Here is a 20,952-nt window from a genome sequence, read left to right as displayed (position 1 = left end):
GCAAACTTCCAGACAGGAAGTGAAAAATCTGAAAACGAGGCTCTGTTTCAGGGCCTGCCTATTCAATTGCCTAATATTTATCGATATGCATGCACTTCATACGCCTTCCCACTAGATGTCAACAGGCAGTGGAGGTGGAAATGGGGTGTCTAGCTTGATCTGAGTTCGACAAGCTTTTGGATGGCAGGTCAGGAATTTCCTTCTCTACCTAGGCGCGCGAAGCACCCCCATATTGTCTTCTGATAAGCGTTCGTTATCACGCGGATATCTCCGGTCTGATTTTATTTGATACATGTGATAAAAACGTCGTAAAGTATGTTTTTTCAACGAGTTTTATCAGATTATTCAACGTTTTATTGGGACTTTTGGAGTTTTCCGTTCCTTGCGTCGAGAGAAACTGGGAACGTCATCAACATTGGCTAGCATTGTGGCACGAATTCGACAGGAGAAAAGGACATTCTAAAACAAACAACGATTTATTCTGGAAGAGGACTGCTTGTACAAGATTCTGATGGAAGCTCAGCAAAAGTAAGAACAATTTATGATGTATTTCGTATTTCTGTGGAGAATTTCTATTGTTCGCCGTTTTGGCGGGCACTGTCTCGCAATAACGCAAGCTGTTTTTATGGTAAAGTTAAGTTATTTTTTAAATCTAACACGGCGGTTGCATTAAGAACCAGTGTAATCTTTTATTTGCCATACAACAAGTATTTTTTAGTAAAGTTTATGATGAGTTCTTTGGTCAGATTAGGTGAGTGTCCAAAATAGCTCCGGACATTCTGGTGAATCGATGCTACAATATTCACAATGTATAACCACGGTTTGCAGCTCTAAATATGCACATTTTCGAAACAAACATAAGTCTATATGCTATTTAACCTGATGTTATTAAGACTGCATCTATGAAGTTGTCAAGTAGTGATTAATTTTATATCTTTTGCTGGTTTTGCGAATGCAATCTATGCGGTGAATAAATGCGGTTGTGTGTTTGGCTATTGTGGTAAGCTAATATAATGCTATATTGTGTTCGCTGTAAAACACTTAAAAAATCGAAAATATTGGCTGGATTCACAAGATGTTTATCTTTCATTTGCTGTACACCATGTATTTTTCATAAAGTTTTATGATGAGTATTTAGGTATTTCACGTGCTCTCTCTGTAATTATTCTGGCTGCTTTGGTGATATTTTTGATGGTAGCTGCAATGTAAAACTATGATTTATACCTCAAATATGCACATTTTCGACAAAACATAAATTTATGTATAACATGCTATAAGACTGTCATCTATTTTTTCCAAAGTGAAAATAGCGCCCCCCTATTAAGGGCTGGATGGCATATGATGATGAAAGCACTTTAGGTAAGAATGCTGTATTTTCCCCAAGCACTGCCATAGATCCATCTTCTGCTAAATTGAGGCATGAAGGATGTGTAGAAAACGCGTGTTATTCTCCAACACGCTTGGCTGAAACAATAGCCAATAGAAAGGCAGTCTTGACTGAGAGCTCACATAGTTTAAGTGAAGACACTGGCTCAAGTGATCATAGGACAACATCTAACTCCCATGAGTGTACTGAAGGAACCTTAGGAGCCGTAGCCTGCGGGCACCTTCCATGAACTGCGATACTAGAGTGTGTGCCCCTGGTGATGCACCCGTAATCTGGTCATGTCCCATACAGATGGCTGCCATATACACTTTCAATGTAGATGGGAACTTCCCTACAGCTATAAGCTCCYGGAGGAAAGTCAAAATGACAGAAATTGGGCAGGAAGATGGYGATTCTGCATGGTCGACACACCACTTCCTGGAAACGCATACAGCATCCCCCTTGGCCATCTGTGTGATAGGGCATCGACCCTGAGTGAGCCTGCTGGACCCTTTATGGAGTACCACATAGGACAATGGGTTGAGTCTTGCGATGCGAACAGAACGACGATGGCACTTCCGAATCGAGCTTCAGTACGTTGATGTGAACCATTGTCCATGGTGCTGACCATACACCATGGACCCCTGACTGGTTCAAGACCAACTCCCCATCCCTGTAGGGAGGCCTCTGTGGTCAAAGTCACCCATTTGCGAACTACGACTAGGAGAGCTCCACTGGGAGTTCGAAGTGCTAGGCGCCACGATTCTATTGCTCTCCAGCAACTCATTGAAATTGTGAGATTTTTKGGTTTGTCCCTTCTGGGACATAGATTGTGACTCTTGTACCAGTGCTGTATTGGCCGCATGTGGAACAAGCCCAATGGTACAAAATTGACTGCAGCAGCTAGGAGGCCAAGGAGCCTATGACTAGCACTGTCACCTGTTTTCTCAGTTTGAATGTTGAAAGACAATTTGCCAAAGATACCAGAGAGTGTTGCACACATGATTTCAATGTCTAGTGTCAAGCCCAGAAAGTGACGTTTGAAACAGCCTAATCATATTAAAACATTGTGACTAGTTGTGTTTATGCCACACATAAAATGTAATACATTTTAAAAGTGAAATGACAAATATTTAGGCTTTATTGAAGTGCTAGGTTTTAGGTCGAGGAATAGCCGCTAGGATCGGAAAGAAAGCAGAACACGTGTTAAGCTTTCCTGAATAACTGGGCTTGCTGGGTGCATAGGCCTATGTGGCACATAGGACGACCATGGAGAATGACGATCGGCAACAGACAGCGCATCAGTATCAGAAGTAAAAAATAAAGCCGGACTGGCCTGCTACTATGCCTTTCTATAATCTGTTGAGAGTACACCCACAACTGATCCAAATGTGTGAGTGAATGGAATGAAAATTCAAATAACAAGGCTTTTACGCCATTATTCAAATTACATTTTCACTGCAGTTTACAGAAAATGGTAACAAAAAATTGCTTTTTGTTTTGGTGTGTCTAGGTGTATGACTCGGTATTGGTTGCGGATGCTTAGAGAGAAAGTTATACTTACGGTTGGCTCATATCAGAAGTAAACATACAGTCAGACTGGCCTGCTACTTTCTATAATCTGTGGAGAGTAGACTCACAACTGATTGAGCTATGAAGAGAGTAGAGGAAGATGGGTCAAGGATGAGGGATTTTACAAATGCTCCCGGTGAATAGTAGTCCTTTGCCAGTACAGAGTAATAGGTCCACGAATTAAATGTGCTTCAGTCAGGTTGGCTTTTTAGCGTTCATTGCCATGGTTATCAACTCTACCGCAGAAATGGAATGTAAATCACAGACAATAGGTGTTGTAGTGGAAGCTGCAGAGAAGTACTTCAGATTTTACTACAGAGGATTACAGGGAGTGTTGAATGGTGGTGTCCCATCCTCCTAGGCTGTTGGCCTGGGGTAGATTCAGAAAGGATTGGAATGGGGTGGCGGGTTTTTATTTGTGATGGGTTAGTTGGCAGGGTCATTTCTTTCCCTTTTGTATCACAAAGTGAAATATATTTACATTCATCTCCAGTTGGTGGCAGTAATGCACCTTTAGGTTGCCAACCTCCATTTAAAGCTGCAATATGTAACTGCTTGGTTGACCCTACCGAATTCACATAKAAATAAGTTATAGATCTGTCATGTTCAYTGAAAGCAAGTCTTTATATGTTTACATACCCTACATTACTCATCTCATATGTATATACTGTACTCTATACCATCTACTGCATCTTGCCTATGCCATTCTATACCATCACTCATTCATATATTTTTTTATGTACATATTCTTATTCATTCCTTTACACTTGTGTGTATAAGGTAATTGTTGTGAAATTGTTAGGTTCGATTATTCGTTGGATATTACTGCATTGTCGGAACTAGAAGCACAAGCATTTCGCTACACTCGCATTAACATCTGCTAACCATGTGTAWGTGACAAATAAAATTTGATTTGAAGAAGTGCTAGATATGTTATATGTGCATTACTTCTATGCTTGTATCTTTTACTTTCGGTTTTGTACACCAGYTTCAAACAGCTGAAAATACAATATTTTTGGTTATGGAAAATATATTTCAMACCGGTTTAATACCTGCTTGTTTTGTCTGAAATTTTAGCAACCAGGAAATGGCGGAACGATTTCTTCATAATGCACCTTTAAAAAACACAGAAGAAGAAGAACAGATTACCATTCCAAAGATTTGTATAACTAACCCAAGATAGACCACCGACTGGCGTTTCGAATGGGAGCAAATTAATCATAGTAGGCAGAACAAGCAAGAGCCAAGCACGATGTAGCGAGATCCTATTGGCGCGTTCTAGCATGTCGTTGCATATTTCCGTTAGAGAACGCCTACTGTGAAGTGTGCGTGTGTAATAACTAAATTGTCCCTTGCACTCCTTCTAAACAACACAATTAAACAATGTGGCAAAGGGTAATGCCTGTTCGTAACATATTCTAGTTCTGGGAACAGTATTGAGATCAAACGTTTCATCGATGTAAAACAAATTGCAGAATGTTGGCCAAACTCCATCAATGGCTTCCTCTCATCACCATATTTGGTGGGGAACGAAAACGCCAACCGGATGCTTCAGATTTATACATCYGGTGAAACTTCTGGCTCATTTTTCTATCTGTGACCGTTCTCCTAGCGGCAGGATATTATTATACAGGAAATGCATTAGTCTTTAGCATAGCATTTTCATAAGAGTGGCTTTAGACACTATAGTTATACAGTTAGTTATAGTTATACACTATTATAACGTATCTAACTATCTTTCCAATTATACTTTAGTTTGCTAGCTGTGGCATACACCGTTAGCTACTTGAGTCTTCTAAAAATTCTAAGCTGTTAACTAGTTAAATTAGTTAGCTAAATCTAGCCTCTGGAACCGGAAAGGAGAGGACAAAACAACAAGGCACTGGACTGGTACAAGAAGGATCATRCCCCTTTATTTTATAACTCAATTATCACACCACTTCTCCCCAGATAGTTAACTATATATGTTTTACTTCCGATTATTGATATTGTTCTGATCAGTTGATCGSACAGTCAGTGATGATCAACGTGACATAAAGTACCGTAGTTTTAAGATCGCTAGCTAGCTAACGTTAAAATATCTTAGTTAAGATTATAGCTAGCTAATGTAAGCGTAGYTATCTATCCGTGGTAAGTCAGATTCGTGTTTGTTGTTGTCTTAGCACACCCGGCTAGCGAGCTAACGTCAGCTTATCTGGCCAAGTAAACTAACTAACTTTAGCTAGCTGAGTTGTTACCGAACATAATAGTTTTGTCCACCAGACCGAATGTTTTTTCCCCCCATTGATTACAATTTTTAACGYGTTTTCGCTATTTGCTAACTTAGTTGGGAACGCCAAATAGCTATTTGTGTTGTATATACAGGCACCATTGATTGTAAAAACTATTATACCGTGAATGTGTGTTCGTTTATTTCAACAGCTTGCAACTGCAGCCCGCWATTCTGGGCGTTCCTGTATTGTGGGCTTTCCCCTCCATGGGATGATGGCTGGCTTGCTAGTTCGCGACACCGTTAGCTATTGCCTGTTGTGTACGGGAGAAAACCGTGCCTGACATTCGGGGCGGTTATTGTCTACCGGTCGCTCCCGCTAGCGCGGGAGGCTGGGGCTACACGGTGTGTTTACTAGCTAGCACACGGTGTCGTTCCCGCCAGCTATCTACCGAACTAGCTGGCACACTTTAACAGAACTGCGGGAAAACAATGCCCGACAAGCGGGGACGAAGGACACTGTCTGCCTGTGTACGGCTAGCTAGATACCATTGTCGCCCCGGCCCTTCTATGGGCTTTATCGCGACTGACATCCAACGTTATTGTGCATTAACGCCACATACTGTACTGGAGCGCCTCTGCTAGTGTAACAATGTACCAATAGAAGTATAAAGAGGGGTGAAAGCCCCGAAATGCAGGCCGCAATTCCACCCATGTTTATTTGGTCTGGTATTGGAATAATTTGTTATTATGCAATTGGTTACTCGATGTATGAGATTTGCCTCTTCCACTCCCCAGGCTGAACTTCCCAGCTTCCTGGCCCTACTCATCCCATTCTCCAGACAGACMGTGAGGCAGGATGTTGGGTCTGTGGTGCATGGGTGCCCGACTGGGCGTTCTCACTCTGGCGCTGTGCTGCACACTGGCTCCCTTACCTGCACACGCATACATCTATGCTGTGAGTCCTCATGATTGTTGAACTGTGTGATCAAGTTTGTTGTGRATTTACACGTGATCTAAGTGTACTGGCATTGATTTGAACACTTGTGTCTCTGTCTGGTAGCATTACAGCAATATGACCAACATGTTGTTTGAGGACCTGCCTGCCTTTTTTGGATCATCACTACCCAAAGAAGGACTTATGGTGAGTAAGGTTTAATATCAAAATACTCAATACCAAAATGATACCATGGAAAAAGAAGGCATATTAGCCAAAGTAACAGAATGGCACTTGATCCAGACAGAAACTCAGCTACTGCTCTATTCAATCGTTAGGCATCTTTTGAGTTCAATGTCATTACACTTTACATATTTTGCGTCAACATTTTCAGATTCAGCCATGTACAGTGCGTTCGTAAAGTATTCAGACTAGATGTCGACCGATTAATCGGAATGGCTGATTTAATTTGGGCCGATTTCACGTTTWCATACCAATCGGTAATCTGCATTTTTGGACATCGATCATGGCCGATTACATTGCACTCCACGTGGAGACTGCGTGGCAGGCTRACCACCTGTTCCGCGAGTGCAGCAAGGAGCCAAGGTAAGTTGCTAGCTAGCATTAAACTTATAAAAAAACTATCAATCTTAACATAATCACTAGTTAACTACACATGGTTGATGATATTACTAGTTTATCTAGCTTGTCCTCCGTTGCATATATTCGATGCGGTGCCTGTTAATTTATCATTGAATCACAGCCTACTTCGCCAAACYGGTGATTTAACAAGCGCATTTGCGAAAAAAGCACTGTCGTTGCACCAATGTGTACCTAACCATAAACATCAATGCCTTTCTTAAAATCAATACACCGAAGTATCTATTTTTTAAACCTGCATATTTAGTTAAAAGAAATTCATGTTAGAGGGCAATATTTAACTAGGGAAATTGTGTCACTTCTCTTAAGTTCATTGCACGCAGAGTCAGGGTATATGCAACAGTTTGGGCCGCCTGGCTCATGTGAGCTAACTTGCCAGGATTTTACATAATTATGACATAATATTGAAGGTTATGCAATGTAACAGGAATATTTAGAGTTATGGATGCCACCCGTTAGATAAAATACGTAATGGTTCCGTATTTCACTGAAAGAATAAACGTTTTGTTTTCGAAATGATAGTTTCCGGATTTGACCATATTAATGACCTAAGGCTCGTATTTCTGTGTGTTATTATATTATAATTAAGTCTATGATTTGATAGAGCAGTCTGACTGAGCGGTGGTAGGCAGCAGCAGGCTCGTAAGCATTCATTCAAACAGCATTTTACTGCGTTTGGCAGCAGCTCTTCGCAATGCTTCAAGCATTGCGCTGTTTATGACTTCAAGCCTATCAACTCCCGAGATTAGGCTGGCAATACTAAAGTAGCTATTAGAACATCCAATAGTCAAAGGTATATGAAATACAAATGGTATAGAGAGAAATAGTCCTATAATAACTACAACCTAAAACTTCTTACCTGGGAATATTGAAGACTCATGTTAAAAGGAACCAGCTTTCATATGTTCTTTTATGTTCTGAGCAAGGAACTTAAACGTTAGCTTTTTTTACATGGCACATATTGCACTTTTACTTTCTTCTCCAACACTTTGTTTTTGCATTATTTAAACTAAATTGAACATGTTTCATTATATATTTGAGACTAAATTGATTTTATTGATGTATTATATTAAGTTAAAATTGTTGTAATAGTCATTATTACAAATATAATATACAGTGGGAGAACAAGTATTTGATACACTGTCAATTTTGCAGGTTTTCCTACTTACAAAGCATGTAGAGGTCTGTAATTTTATCATAGGTACACTTCAACTGTGAGAGACGGAATCTAAAACAAAAATCCAGAAAATCACATTGTATGATTTTTTAAGTAATTAATTTGCATTTTATTGCATGACATAAGTATTTGATCACCTACCAACCAGTAAGAATTCCGGCTCTCACAGACCTGTTCGTTTTTCTTTAAGAAGCCCTCCTGTTCTCCACTCATTACCTGTATTAACTGCACCTGTTTGAACTCGTTACCTGTATAAAAGACACCTGTTCACACACTCAATCAAACAGACTCAACCTCTCCACAATGGCCAAGACAAGAGAGCTGTGTAAGGACATCAGGGAATAAAATTGTAGACCTGCACAAGGCTGGGATGGGCTACAGGACAATAGGCAAGCAGCTTGGTGAGAAGGCAACAACTGTTGGCGCAATTATAGAAAATGGAAGAAGTTCAAGATGACGGTCAATCACCCTCGGTCTGGGGCCCCATGCAAGATCTCACCTCGTGGGGCATCAATGATCATGAGGAAGTTGAGGGATCAGCCAGAACTACACGGCAGGACCTGGTCAATGACCTGAAGAGAGCTGGGACCACCGTTTCAAAGAAAACCATTAGTAACACACTACGCCGTCATGGATTAAAATCCTGCAGCACACGCGAGGTCCCCCTGCTCAAGCCAGCGCATGTCCAGGCCGTCTGAAGTTTGCCAATGACCATCTGGATGATCCAGAGGAGGAATGGGAGAAGGTCATGTGGTCTTGATGAGAACAAAAATATAACTTTTTGGTCTAAACTCCACTCGCTGTGTTTGGAGGAAGAAGAAGGATGAGTACAACCCAAGAACACCATCCCAACCGTGAAGCATGGAGGTGGAAACATCATTCTTTGGGGCTGCTTTTCTGCAAGGGGACAGGACGACTGCACCGTATTGAGGGAGGATGGATGGGGCCATGTATCGCGAGATCTTGGCCAACAGCCTCCTTCCCTCAGTAAGGAGCATTGAAGATGGGTCGTGGCTGGGTCTTCCAGCATGACAATGACCCGAAACACACAGCCAGGGCAACTAAGGAGTGGCTCCGTAAAGAAGCATCTCAAGGTCCTGGAGTGTCTAGCCAGTCTCCAGACCTGAACCAATAGAAAATCTTTGGAGGGAGCTGAAATTCCGTATTGCCCAGCGACAGCCCCGAAACCTGAAGGATCTGGAGAAGGTCTGTATGGAGGAGTGGGCCAAAATCCCTGCTGCAGTGTGTGCAAACCTGGTCAAGAACTCCAGGAAACGTATGATCTCTGTAATTGCAAACAATGGTTTCTGTACCAAATATTAAGTCCTGCTTTTCTGATGTATCAAATACTTATGTCATGCAATAAATGCAAATTAATTACTTAAAAATCATACAATGTGATTTCTGGATTTTTGTTTTAGATTCCGTCTCTCACAGTTGAAGTGTACCTATGATAAAAATTACAGACCTCTACATGCTTTGTAAGTAGGAAAACCTGCAAAATCGGCAGTGTATCAAATACTTGTTCTCCCCACTGTATATAAAAATTGTCCGATTAATCGGTATCGGCTTTTTTTGGTCCTCCAATTATCGTTGTCGGCGTTGAAAAATCATAATCGGTCGACCTCTAATTCAGACCCCTTGACTTTTTCCACAATTTGTTACATTACAGCCTTATTCTAAAATTGATTAAATACAAAAAATCCTCATCAATCTACACACACTACCCCATAATGACAATGTGATWATTWTTTTTTKTGTGCAAATGTTTAAAAAACAGAAGTACCTTATTTACATAAGTATTCAGACCCTTTGCTATGAAACTTGAAATTGAGCTCAGGTGCATMCTGTTTTCATTGATCATCCTTGAGATGTTTCTTCAACTTGTCCACCTGTGGTAGATTTAATTGATTGGACATGATTTGGAAAGGCACACACYTGTCTAYATAAGGTYCCACAGTTGACACTGCATGTCAGAGCAAAAACCAAGCCATGAGGTGGAAGGAATTTTCCGTAGAGCTCCGAGACAGGATTATGTCGAGACGCAGATCTTAGGAAGGGTACCAAMACATTTCTGCAGCATTGATGGTCCCCAAGAACACAGTGGCCTCCATTATTCTTAAATGGAAGGAGTTTGGAACCACCAAGACTCTTCCTAGAACTGTCTGCCCGGCCAAACTGAACAATCGGGGGGAAGGGCCTTGGTCAGGTAAGTAACCAAGAACCCAATGGTCACTCTGGCAGAGCTCCAGAGTTTCTCTGTGAAGATGGGAGAACCTTCCAGAAGGACAACCATCTCTGCAGCACTCCACCTATCAGGCCTTAATGGTAGAGTGGCCAGACGGATGCCGCTCCTTAGTAAAAGGCACATGACAGCCCGCTTGGAGTTTGCCAAAAGGCACCTAAAGGACTCTCAGACCATGAGAAACAAGATTCTCTGGTCTGTTGAAACCAAGATTGAACTCTTTGCCCTGAATGCCAAGCTTCATGTCTGGAGGAAATCTGGCACCATCCCTACGGTGAAGCAWGGCGGTGGCTTAACTGACTTGCCTAGTTAAATAAAGGTTAAATAAAAAAGGGACCTCAGACTGGGGMAACGGTTCACCTTCCAACAGGACAACGACCCTAAGCACACAGCAAAGACAACGCAGGAGTGGCTTCAGGACAAGTCCCTGAATATCCTTGAGGGACCCAGCCAGAGCCCGGACTTGAACCCGATCGAACATCTCTGGAGAGACCTGAAAATAGCTGTGCAGCGACGCTCCCCATCCWACCTGACTGAGCTTGAGAAGATCTGCAGAGAAGAATGGGAGAAACTCCCCAAATATAGGTGTATCAACCTTATAGCGTCATAACCAGGAAGACTCGAGGCTGTAATCACTGCCAAAGGTGCTTCAACAAACTACTGAGTTTGGGTCTGAATACTTACAGTTGAAKTCGGAAGTTTACATATACCTTAGCCAAATACATTTAAACTCAGTTTTTCACAATTCCTGACATTTAATCCTAATAAAAATTCCCTGTCAGTTAGGATCACCACTTTATTTTAAGAACGTGAAATGTCAGAATAATAGTGGAGAGAATTATTTATTTCAGCTTTTATTTCTTTCATCACATTCCCAGTGGGTCAGAAGTTTAGATACACTCAATTAGTATTTGGTAGCATTTCCTTTAAATTCTTTAACTTGGGTAAAACGTTTCAGGTAGCCTTCCACAAGCGTAAAACAAGTCCTATATCGACATAACCTGAAAGGCCGCTCAGCAAGAAAGAAGCCACTTCAACTGTACATGTTTCCTCCAGCATCTTCACAAGGTCCTTTGCTGTTGTTCTGGGATTGATTTGCACAGTACGTTCTTCTCTAGGAGACAGAACGCGTCTCCTTCCTGAGCGGTATGACGGCTGCGTGGTCCCATGGTGTTTATACTTGCGTACTATTGTTTGTACAAATGAACGTGGTACCTTCAGGCCTTTGGAAATTGCTCTCAAGGATGAACCAGACTTGTGGAGGTCTCCAATTTATTGATTTCTGATTTCTTTAGACTTTCCCATGATGTCAAGCAAAGAGGCACTGAGTTTGAAGGTAGGCCTTGAAATACATCCTCAGGTACACCTCCAATTGACTCAAATGATGTCAATTAGCCTAATCGAAGCTTCTAAAGCCATTACATTATTTTCTGGAACTTTCCTAGCTGTTTAAAGGCACAGTAAACTTAGTGTATGTAATCTTCTGATCCACTGGAATTGTTATACAGTGAAATAATCTGTCTGTAAACAATTGTTGGAAAAAGTACTTGTCATGCACAAAGTAGATGTCCTACCTGACTTGCCAAAACTATAGTTTGTTAACAAGAAATTTGTGGAGTGGTTGAAAAACGAGTTTTAATGACTCCAACCTAAGTGTATGTAAACTTCTGACTTCAACTGTATGTAAATGTGATATTTCAGCACTTTATATATATATATATTTTTTTTACACGTTTTCTAAAATTGATAACCTGTTTTTGCTTTGTCATTATGGGGTATTGTATGTAGATTGCTTGAGGGGGGGGAACTATTTATCAATTTGAGGCTGTAACGTAACAAAATGTGGRAAAAATCAGAGGGTCTGAATACTTTCCGTATGCACTGTATGCATTTAATGAATCAATTATACAGTCATCCTATCAATTAGAGTTTGTTTTTACTAACCAAACTACATAACATAATGGTAATACTTTATTTGAATAGTAAATATCTTTGGGAAATTGAGATGTAGCCTAGGCCTAATGTTTATTTTTTTTACTCTTATTTTACCAAGTGAAACTGCATATACCTATACAGGTGAATGAATATTCAATAGGAGTGTGTGCATGCATTGAGTTATTGGGCTTGTTTTGCCTTATTTCATGGGACCATATGGGATTTATTTWATTTTACTGCAGTTGAAGTGACGCCCGGCCCAGAAAAACAATTTCCATAGATGGCCAAATAGAGAAGTCAGATGAGAAATGTCCTAATAAGACACTTTAGTCAACACCTTTGTTCWCAAAACAGCCATTGAATTRTTCAAATAAGGCCAGGTTTTTTTCATCACTCAGCCACAGATCCTAATGTTTTATATTCATCCCAATGTCTGCCATGTTGTGTCGCTGCTCCCTGTGCACCCTGAGTGCTAGTGTGCATGTGATGTTGGTCTATGTAAACCAAATGTAACCTGGATATAGACGGTCCATGAATCGGCGTATACAAACATGAGTAGATTACCTTGAAAACAGCGGTCAGACATTTKAGTCAGTCTCCAGTTSTTATTATACCTCAGTGATTCATACACAGTTTCGCTGAGGCAGTAGATMATCTTTCGGAGAGACGTGAGAGAGAGACCGATTTTAAGTGAATGGCACAAACTTTATTCAATCAGCTTTGAAATCAGCATATTTTGCATTATGGTTAGCATATTATCACAAAGTACKAGGGTAGATAATTGATATTCACTTCAGCTGTAAGCTAGCAAGGAAAGTTAGTTTACAAAGCTGGAAGCTACTGGTATCTTCTTGCATTGTCAAGTGATCTAGACATTATGGATGTTGTTTTGCGAACAGTAATTAACAGTTTTTACATGCTGTGTCGCATTATTCAAGTGTGTATACTTCTGTGCAGTATGAGTGGGGAGCAGGCACGGTATAAAGGTTTCTACACACGTGCGCACAACTCTACATGTGCGTAGAGTTGTACGTGCGCTGGGTGGAGTTATGGACCTTTTGTTACATGATATCTCATCAGTCCATACTCCCAAATAGCATCATTCACAAGGGGGTGACAGAGGTGTTCTTGTTGTCTTCTCATTTGTTGTGAAAGCAAAATAAGAGTCTCTTGTCGWCTTTTCTTCCCTTGSTAGCAAGTTGGCTAAACATTGCAMGCTAGCTAGCCTTTTAGCATCCCACATCGCCATGTGAAATAATATAATGAAATAATATGCCCCGGMCACTGTTCTTAAACTTTCCGGTGTGACTTAAAACATTATTCCAACTTTGATATGCTTCTTCAATGTCTTCGCTCCCATATCAGCWAAAAATAKAATGTCCACGTTTTTTGATTTGGTTTCATACCAGCTGTATTTCTGTATTTTTAAAGTTATATACCTTAAACTTGATTGCTGACATGCAAAATATTTTGGGACTATGTCAACAATTCATTAATGAAAGAAATACCAAAAGATTKTCTCTTAAGGGGGACATCGGCTTGGCTCAACAGACTTGATCCGTGAGACACATTTCACAGAAGTACCGAAAGTAAATACAAATTCTAGTACATTTACATTTTAGTCATTTAGCAGATGCTCTTATCCAGAGCGACTTAGTTGGTGCATTCATCTTAAGATAGCTAGGTGGGACCACCACATCTCACAGTTATAGTAAGTACATTTTTCCTCAATTTAATGTGGAAGTGTTAGTTCACAAAAGGCTTTTCCCCCCTGTTTTTTTGTGAGGGTCAGGGTGGGAAGGGGGGTGCTGTGGGATTATTTAACATAGGGTTTCAGATTTTTTTGGAAGATGGGCAGGGACTCTGCTGTCCTAGTTTCAGGGGGAAGCTGGTTCCACCATTGGGGTGCCAGGACAGAGAAGGGCTTGGACTGGGCTGAGTGGGCGCTACCCTCTCGTAGGGGTGGGAGGGCCAAGAGACCAGAGGTGGCAGAACGGAGTGCTCGGGTTGGGGTGTAGTACCGAACCGTTTTCATGTTCTAGTATCGAAAAAGTACAGAAGTTTCCGTATACCATGCAACACTAATGTGAGAGAAGGGTAATGGAAGAGTGAATACAGGAGCAACATGTCCTTTGATCCATTGCAAACATCAGCTGAAACCTCCTTTCTCTCTCTTCAAGGGTGTGTTAGTAGAGTCACGACCACTCAACGGCTGCACTCCGATAGAACCCCCACCACCACTGCCCACATCTAGTGATCCCAACACGACCACTACTAAGTACATAGTCCTCATCCGACGCTATGACTGCAATTTTGATATCAAGGTTGGTGTGTGTAGCTATGCTGTTCGGTTGCTTAGGATATAAGGTGTTGCAATTACATTTGAATTCAACAGATTATGTATGGCAACATATTCAGTGTAAAATCACACTGCGCCTAGTGTTTTCAATTGTTACAATGTAAATTATGGTTTTGTATTCAACGCAGGTGCTGCATGCACAGCAAGCTGGATTCAGTGCAGCCATTGTTCACAACATGTACTCAGAGACTCTACTCAACATGAACTACAGCAATGGTGAGGATCCTACAATCATCACCTTCTCTTAGCTGCCTTTATCCATTTCTTACAGAATCAGTTCAGTTAGTACAACGTTTACTTAACCAGGTTGCCTGATTTGTCTTCTCTCTCCTCAATCTCAAGTAGTCTTTATTAACCAGTATCATCCTAATAATTAAATACATTGGTAATGCTGAGTGGCAGTGCTCCCCTTTTTGTTTGTTTGTGTGTAGAAACTATTGCAGAGGAGATTGAGATCCCCTCTGTATTCACCAGCTACTACGCCTCCAAAATTCTCAGGACCTTCATCATTCCTGAACAAGGGTGAGTACCATTGTGACGTTTTTTATTTTTRTCAAGCTCAACTTCCATGACAAGCTTTTAATTGGTTATTTATTTGTTCATTTCTACCCCTAGTCACAATGTTAGATGGAGGTATGACTTAACTGTCTGTTGAGGGGTTATGATTGCTAATGTAACCATTCAACAGAGTCTTTTTKGGGATATTTGTTCATGGTCTTGCACCATAGTGAAGACCGGACCTTTATTGATTAGATTTGCGCTGAGATTCAGTCATATTCTTCACATCTTTGCACTCATCATGTCAACCCTGCTGAGGGTCTCAAATCAAATTATATTTGTCACGTGCTTCGTAAAYAACAGGTGTGGACTGACAGTGAAATGCTTACTTACGGGCCCGTCCCAACTATACAGAGAGAAAGAAAATAGAGAAATAATAGAAAAGTAAAACACGTAATAATAAAAGTAATAGTAGATACACAATGAGTAACGATAACTTGACATTATACAAGGAGTACCAGTCCCGAATCGATGTGCAAGGGTACGAGGTAATTGAGGTAGATATGTACATATAACTAGGAATAAAGTGCGATTGGCTGGTCCTATGTGGACGTCATTACTATGTTGGAGATGGTGTTGAGTCTGGCACTGCTGTCCCTCTTAGTCGTACAGATTTGTGATCCGGAGGTGGTCGCTTTTCTGAACAATGCCCCCATACTAATGCTGATGGTGCTGTATTTGGTATGCAGGGCCTATGTGATCCTCAAGCCGGAGTTTGCCTTCCCACTCTCATACTATCTCATCCCCTTCACTGGAATAGTGGGCATGATCATCCTTGTGATGGTTGTCATCCTGGTAAGTGCCTTCAGGAAACAGACTCATTTTGCTATGAATGGGGAGTTGATTTCACAATTGAATAGTTAAATATTCATTTCATACATCCTAAATGGATGGAATTCAATAATTCTATTCGCATATTAAAAGCACTGTGACTCTCAATCCTTCGATTTTGGTGTGGTCTGTGTCTCTTCATTCCCTGCCTTGTCTTGGTTTAGATTGTGCGCTGTGTGCAGTACAGGAAAAGGATGAGGAAATATAGGCTGACTAAGGAACAGCTGAAGAGGATCCCCATTCACAAGTTCATTAAAGGTAACGAGAGAGTCCCTCCACACATTCAAATGAGAATCTGTCACCAGTGTAACTAGTCAAAGACGTTGCAAAACACTTTGTGAAACAGCAGTACAGTATTTCTTCTCTGGMATGTTGAGAAACCTGATTAACAAGAAGGGTAATCTGATTGTCTGCTCCTGTTATTATTACATTACACGTAGCATTACAATGCATTGTATTTCCACCTGTCACATGTCAATCTTATTTGTATTCTAGGTGATGAATATGATGTTTGTGCTATTTGTCTGGATGAGTATGAAGAGGGTGACAAACTGCGAGTTTTGCCTTGCGCACACGGTAATTGCAAATGATCACATTTGGCCCTGTCTCACTCAGAAGTTGTACTCACAGGTCCAAGGCCATATGGTAACTGTTTTATTTCTGTCACCTCTTCAGCGTACCACAGCAAGTGTGTGGACCCYTGGCTTACAGGGACTAAGAAAACTTGCCCTGTGTGTAAACAACGCGTAACCCGACCTAATCCAGAGTATTCTGAGTCCGAGTCTGAGGATGATGGGGCACCTCGTGCAGACCAGGAGGGGGCAGAGGGTGAAGCTGACACYGAGCGCACCCCTCTGCTCCGCCCCTCCAACCCAGGCTCCCCTTCTGGCAACCCAGGGGCCTACTCTGCCACTGTCACCACTGTAACCACCGCCCAGTGCCTAGGCTCCCCSGGTCACAGCGACTCGCCCATCCTGGAGTACGAGGGCTACTACTCCCCTCAGGAGGAGTCAGACTCTGATACCGAGGAAGAGGGGATGGACTCCCACCCCTCAGATGATGACACTGCCCAGCTCATTGTTAGGGGTGCAGTGGGGGTCTGAAAGCTTGGAGGGAGCTGGGATTAAATTACTTTGTGCTAGCTGAAAAGGGTCAGGCTTGTCCCCRCAGGGTGTTTTTAAATGGTTTATGGAGTTGTGGCTATGAAGTTGTCTCAGCCATAGACTTTCTAGAACACTATTGTCACTTTGGTTACGTAGAACAGATTTACATATTTTATCCAATTTAGACTCAATGTTGCTAGCTAAGATGTTAATATTTAGCCAAGATTCTGTTATGTTTAGGCAGTTCTGTCTTCAACATGAGGCACACATTGATAAGTACAGTAAATCAGTTCAAACATTTAGCTTTGAGTCTTTGCCAGTGAACTATAACCCTCCCACCCATCCCTAAAACGTAAGATTTGCACAAAATGAATCAACTGACAGGTAGTCTCAATCTTAACTAGCAGTATTTAGTTGAATACATTTTTTCAATGCACTACTTGACAATTGACATACCCCAAATTCTTATTTTCAATGAACATATTGTACAAGGAGATAACCCACCTGAGATTATTTTTGTAGTTGTTGAGTAGACTCAAGTCATCCGCCAGTTGTTCTTCATATTTCTTCAACATTTTTATTCTAGTATTACATTGTTATTGCATTGTTGGGTTTTGAGTTTGAAAGAAAGGCATGTCACTGTACTTGTGCATGTGACATTAACTTAACTTGAGTTGAAAGGAAACTACAGTGCTGCAGTCKCATTAATAAGATCTCTTCCCCATGCTAGTAGTATACGGTTACCTGTATGCGTCTCTGTAACTGGTTTCTTTCATTATATTGGTTAAGTGGGAGTATAGTTTACTCTATGGGGTGTTTCTTTCTCTGATGGGTTTATGGAGTTTTTAGACTGTTAATTTGTTATGCATCATTGACCAGTAATCGGGGCATGCCAAAGGAGATTATTTATTTTTTACTTCACTGTAATACATTTTTATTATCCAGCATTGTTTCTTTTAACTTCTTTTACTCCTTTTAAAAGTTCAGAATTTGTCCAGTTTGATTTTATTTCAACCTCTTCTATGATAGATCGTTCAGAGTTCTTCATGATGTTGTAATGTTAGTTTGTTTTCTGTCTGTTTTTGTTTTTGACATAACTGGTGATATGGTCCGTCTAAAAGAGATTCCATCTGCTCTCTGAAGAAGTTGAACAAACTCAGGAATAGGAACATATTCACTCTGTATGGAAATTACATTTCAGAATTCTTCATGGATATTCTTGTTTTATTTTCATACAGAATGAACATATTACACCATAGAATATAGCAAACCATCAGCACAATTCTTTCCAGTTTTGTCAGTCTCCTCACATCAGCCTTTGTCTACCTGTAGAAGTACAGATTTATTGTTAGGAGAATAGTGTGTATCTTAAGGGACTATTACTCATGTAACAGTGTTTTTTTTTATTTCTTCCTGTGTAGCCTTTTATACACAGTACACACTTTAGGAACAAGGTAGGCAACCATGTATATGATCATATGTCCATGCATCAAAATACACTCTGTTTAGATCATTTTTTCCCCTGAAAAGAGCAGGAGAAGGGGGATGCCAGTACTTATACATTGTTACACATTCACATTGGTCTCCACCTCAGCTATGAATCTATTGCTTTCTGTATGCAACTTCTTGATTGTCTGTGTACATTGCGTATTCCTAGGATGGCAATTATTTGTTGACAAATTATATGTTGACATCTCCTCCCATATGACATGATGTATGATTTAGCTTTTGAGTAGAATGTGCCTAATTTCAGTCAGAATGTATCTTTATTGCTGATAAATGATAGGTGTTCATATACCACAATTTAATTTGTAGGTGTATTTTTTTTTAACATTTTGGAAATCATTTATGTTGGATGAAAGACTTATGTCAATGTACCTTTAATCACAAGCAAAACGCTAGTAACAATAGTAATGGAACTGGCTATCAGCTTCTGTGGCGCTCATGCCATTGGGACCAAGTGTTATGTAACACTTTCATTTATTATGTCATTGTCGGTTAGTCCTTGACTGCTGCTTTTCCATAACCTCCTTTCTCACTGCTGAAGATTTATATAGTCTTGTGACATTTTATGTTGGTCCCATAATAAATTACATATTTTGGGCTTCTGTTTTAAGTCTTGAGTTTTTATCAGCCAGGAATCAACTTCCTATCGACATTAGTTAGAATACGGTAAATTAACTTAAATATCCCCTCTCCCTCCACCAAAGTACCATGATTAGCGGGAATGGTGTCTTTCCTGGCTGTGTTTGAAAGTGAAGAACAATTGTCATAAGATTCACAACAGTCGTTGAAATCAGAATAATTCWAAAAATAGGCAATTTATTTGACGATAAATGTTCTAAATCATTACCAACTAAAAACCTAGTGACTCGTACTGTACCATAACTGAATGACAGCATGAATTTGCTTCTAGCCCTCTGCAGTTTACCAGCCCTGCAGTTCCATTGGTTGAATTGAASTGAGCCATGAATGGTTATGGTCAATGGATTGGACCAGTCACCACGCCTCTCATTTCTATTCTGTGTCGAAGAGACACAGATTCATTTATAAGCAAATACCTCAAAGGGTACAGTCATTAGGCTAATTAACATTGAGCATAGCTCAACAAGTCTGGCTTCGTGATGTTCCCTGACTGTGTTTTCATTTCAATAAGGCTCCCCCACACACTTTCTTTTTTWAACTCCATTTATAAAAGACATTCAGCTAGTAAACAGTCATCGCACAAATCAGTTGTGTACTTGCCCTTTAGAAAGTGTTTGACATCTCCCCYGTGAAAGCATATATATAACCTCCAATGATCTAAAACCTTCAATGTTCATTACACCTGATACAACATAGCTGATATTTCTTACTGTCTGTTGTGGGAAAGGATGCCTTAGTCATCACCTTCCCCCTCTCCTGTGTCTCTCGCTTACTATTCTAACTGATCTCATCTTTTTTGCTTGTTTCCAAAGAGTTCCCTTAAAAACTGGACAGGGAGGAACGTGACCAAATGTATTTGCCTTTGTGCTGAATAAAAATATGTTAGCTACAGGAACATCACTGTTTTAGGGGACCCTTTGTTCCACTTAAAGMTGAAATAAACACTTGTACTGTAATTCATGTATAATACAAATGATGGTTTCAGACTGTTTGTATTGTGTTTTCCTGTCCATCATCGGTTTTGTCAAATTACTATTTTGTACCACAAATTAATTTAATGTCTCTTAAGCAGCCAGATGTCAATGACGAGTCAGGGGATGTCCGTATATTATCATCATACAAGGATGTATGGTCTAACGTGGATCAGGGTGTTGAACCCACTCCTGTCTGGTCGCACATCCTCTGGGACTTAATGGATCACCAGCATAATAAGTTCAGGAGCAAGACTAAGAGCCAAAAGAATGTGTCATACCATTGAATGACAAAGGTGAGTACTGGATTGTGTGCTGTAGCCAACTCTTCTATTGTTGTTGTCATGCCATGTGTGTCATGCCAATGATAGAGGAGTTGGCTTCAGGACACAGTATGGGACCAAACAGGATCATGTAGCCTGGTGGTCCCAGCCCTGTGATCTGAGTCACACACACAGCACCTGTCAGGTGGATGGTTTATCTTGGAAAATAATAAATGCTCACTAACAGGGATGTAAACAAATTTGTGCACACAATTTGAGAGAAATAAGCATTTGTGCTCATGTAAAATTTCGGGGATCTTTTATTTCAGCTCATGAAACATGTGGCCAACACTTTACATGTTRCGTTTTATTTTTGTTCAGTGTATATTTTTTAAAACTACCTCTATGATTCATATTTTTGTRCAATTATTAACTTCCCCTGAAATTCATATGCTGCCTTTGAAGCATTCAACCTGATATATGATATGTATAATTAAATGTATATAAGACCTTTGTGACGTTTGTAAAAGTTATTTTTATTGTATGTTTTATATTTCCTTTTTTCTTAAACCCGTGTGTTTGGCTATATTCTTAACTAAATATGCAGTTTGAACGTGTAAT

General features: G+C 40.5%; 1 protein-coding gene across 3 annotated transcripts; it reads left to right on the top strand.

Moving 5' to 3' along the window:
• Nucleotides 1-4,549: 4,549 nt before the first annotated feature.
• On the top strand, nucleotides 4,550-19,056 carry LOC111950328 (E3 ubiquitin-protein ligase RNF167). 3 transcript variants are annotated; one of them, XM_023967812.3, is made up of 10 exons: nucleotides 4,550-4,828; nucleotides 5,946-6,105; nucleotides 6,211-6,291; nucleotides 14,282-14,425; nucleotides 14,589-14,676; nucleotides 14,892-14,982; nucleotides 15,708-15,813; nucleotides 16,014-16,107; nucleotides 16,345-16,425; nucleotides 16,525-19,056. In XM_023967812.3, exons 2-10 carry the CDS (start codon nucleotides 6,007-6,009, stop codon nucleotides 16,950-16,952), a joined length of 1,212 nt encoding a protein of 403 aa, XP_023823580.1. In that variant the 5' UTR covers nucleotides 4,550-4,828; nucleotides 5,946-6,006; the 3' UTR covers nucleotides 16,953-19,056. The 3 variants fall into 3 exon arrangements, with proteins under 3 accessions (XP_023823580.1, XP_023823581.1, XP_023823583.1); XM_023967813.3 differs by lacking the exon at nucleotides 4,550-4,828 and adding an exon at nucleotides 4,835-5,068; XM_023967815.1 differs by lacking the exon at nucleotides 4,550-4,828 and adding an exon at nucleotides 5,076-5,552.
• The last annotated feature ends 1,896 nt before the right edge of the window (nucleotides 19,057-20,952 follow it).

This window comes from Salvelinus sp. IW2-2015, linkage group LG23 (genome assembly GCF_002910315.2).
Source record: "Salvelinus sp. IW2-2015 linkage group LG23, ASM291031v2, whole genome shotgun sequence".
NCBI classification, from domain to species: Eukaryota; Metazoa; Chordata; class Actinopteri; order Salmoniformes; family Salmonidae; genus Salvelinus; species Salvelinus sp. IW2-2015.
The sequence above is the reverse complement of the archived record's forward strand: the minus strand, read 5'-3'. Positions and strand labels throughout refer to the sequence as shown.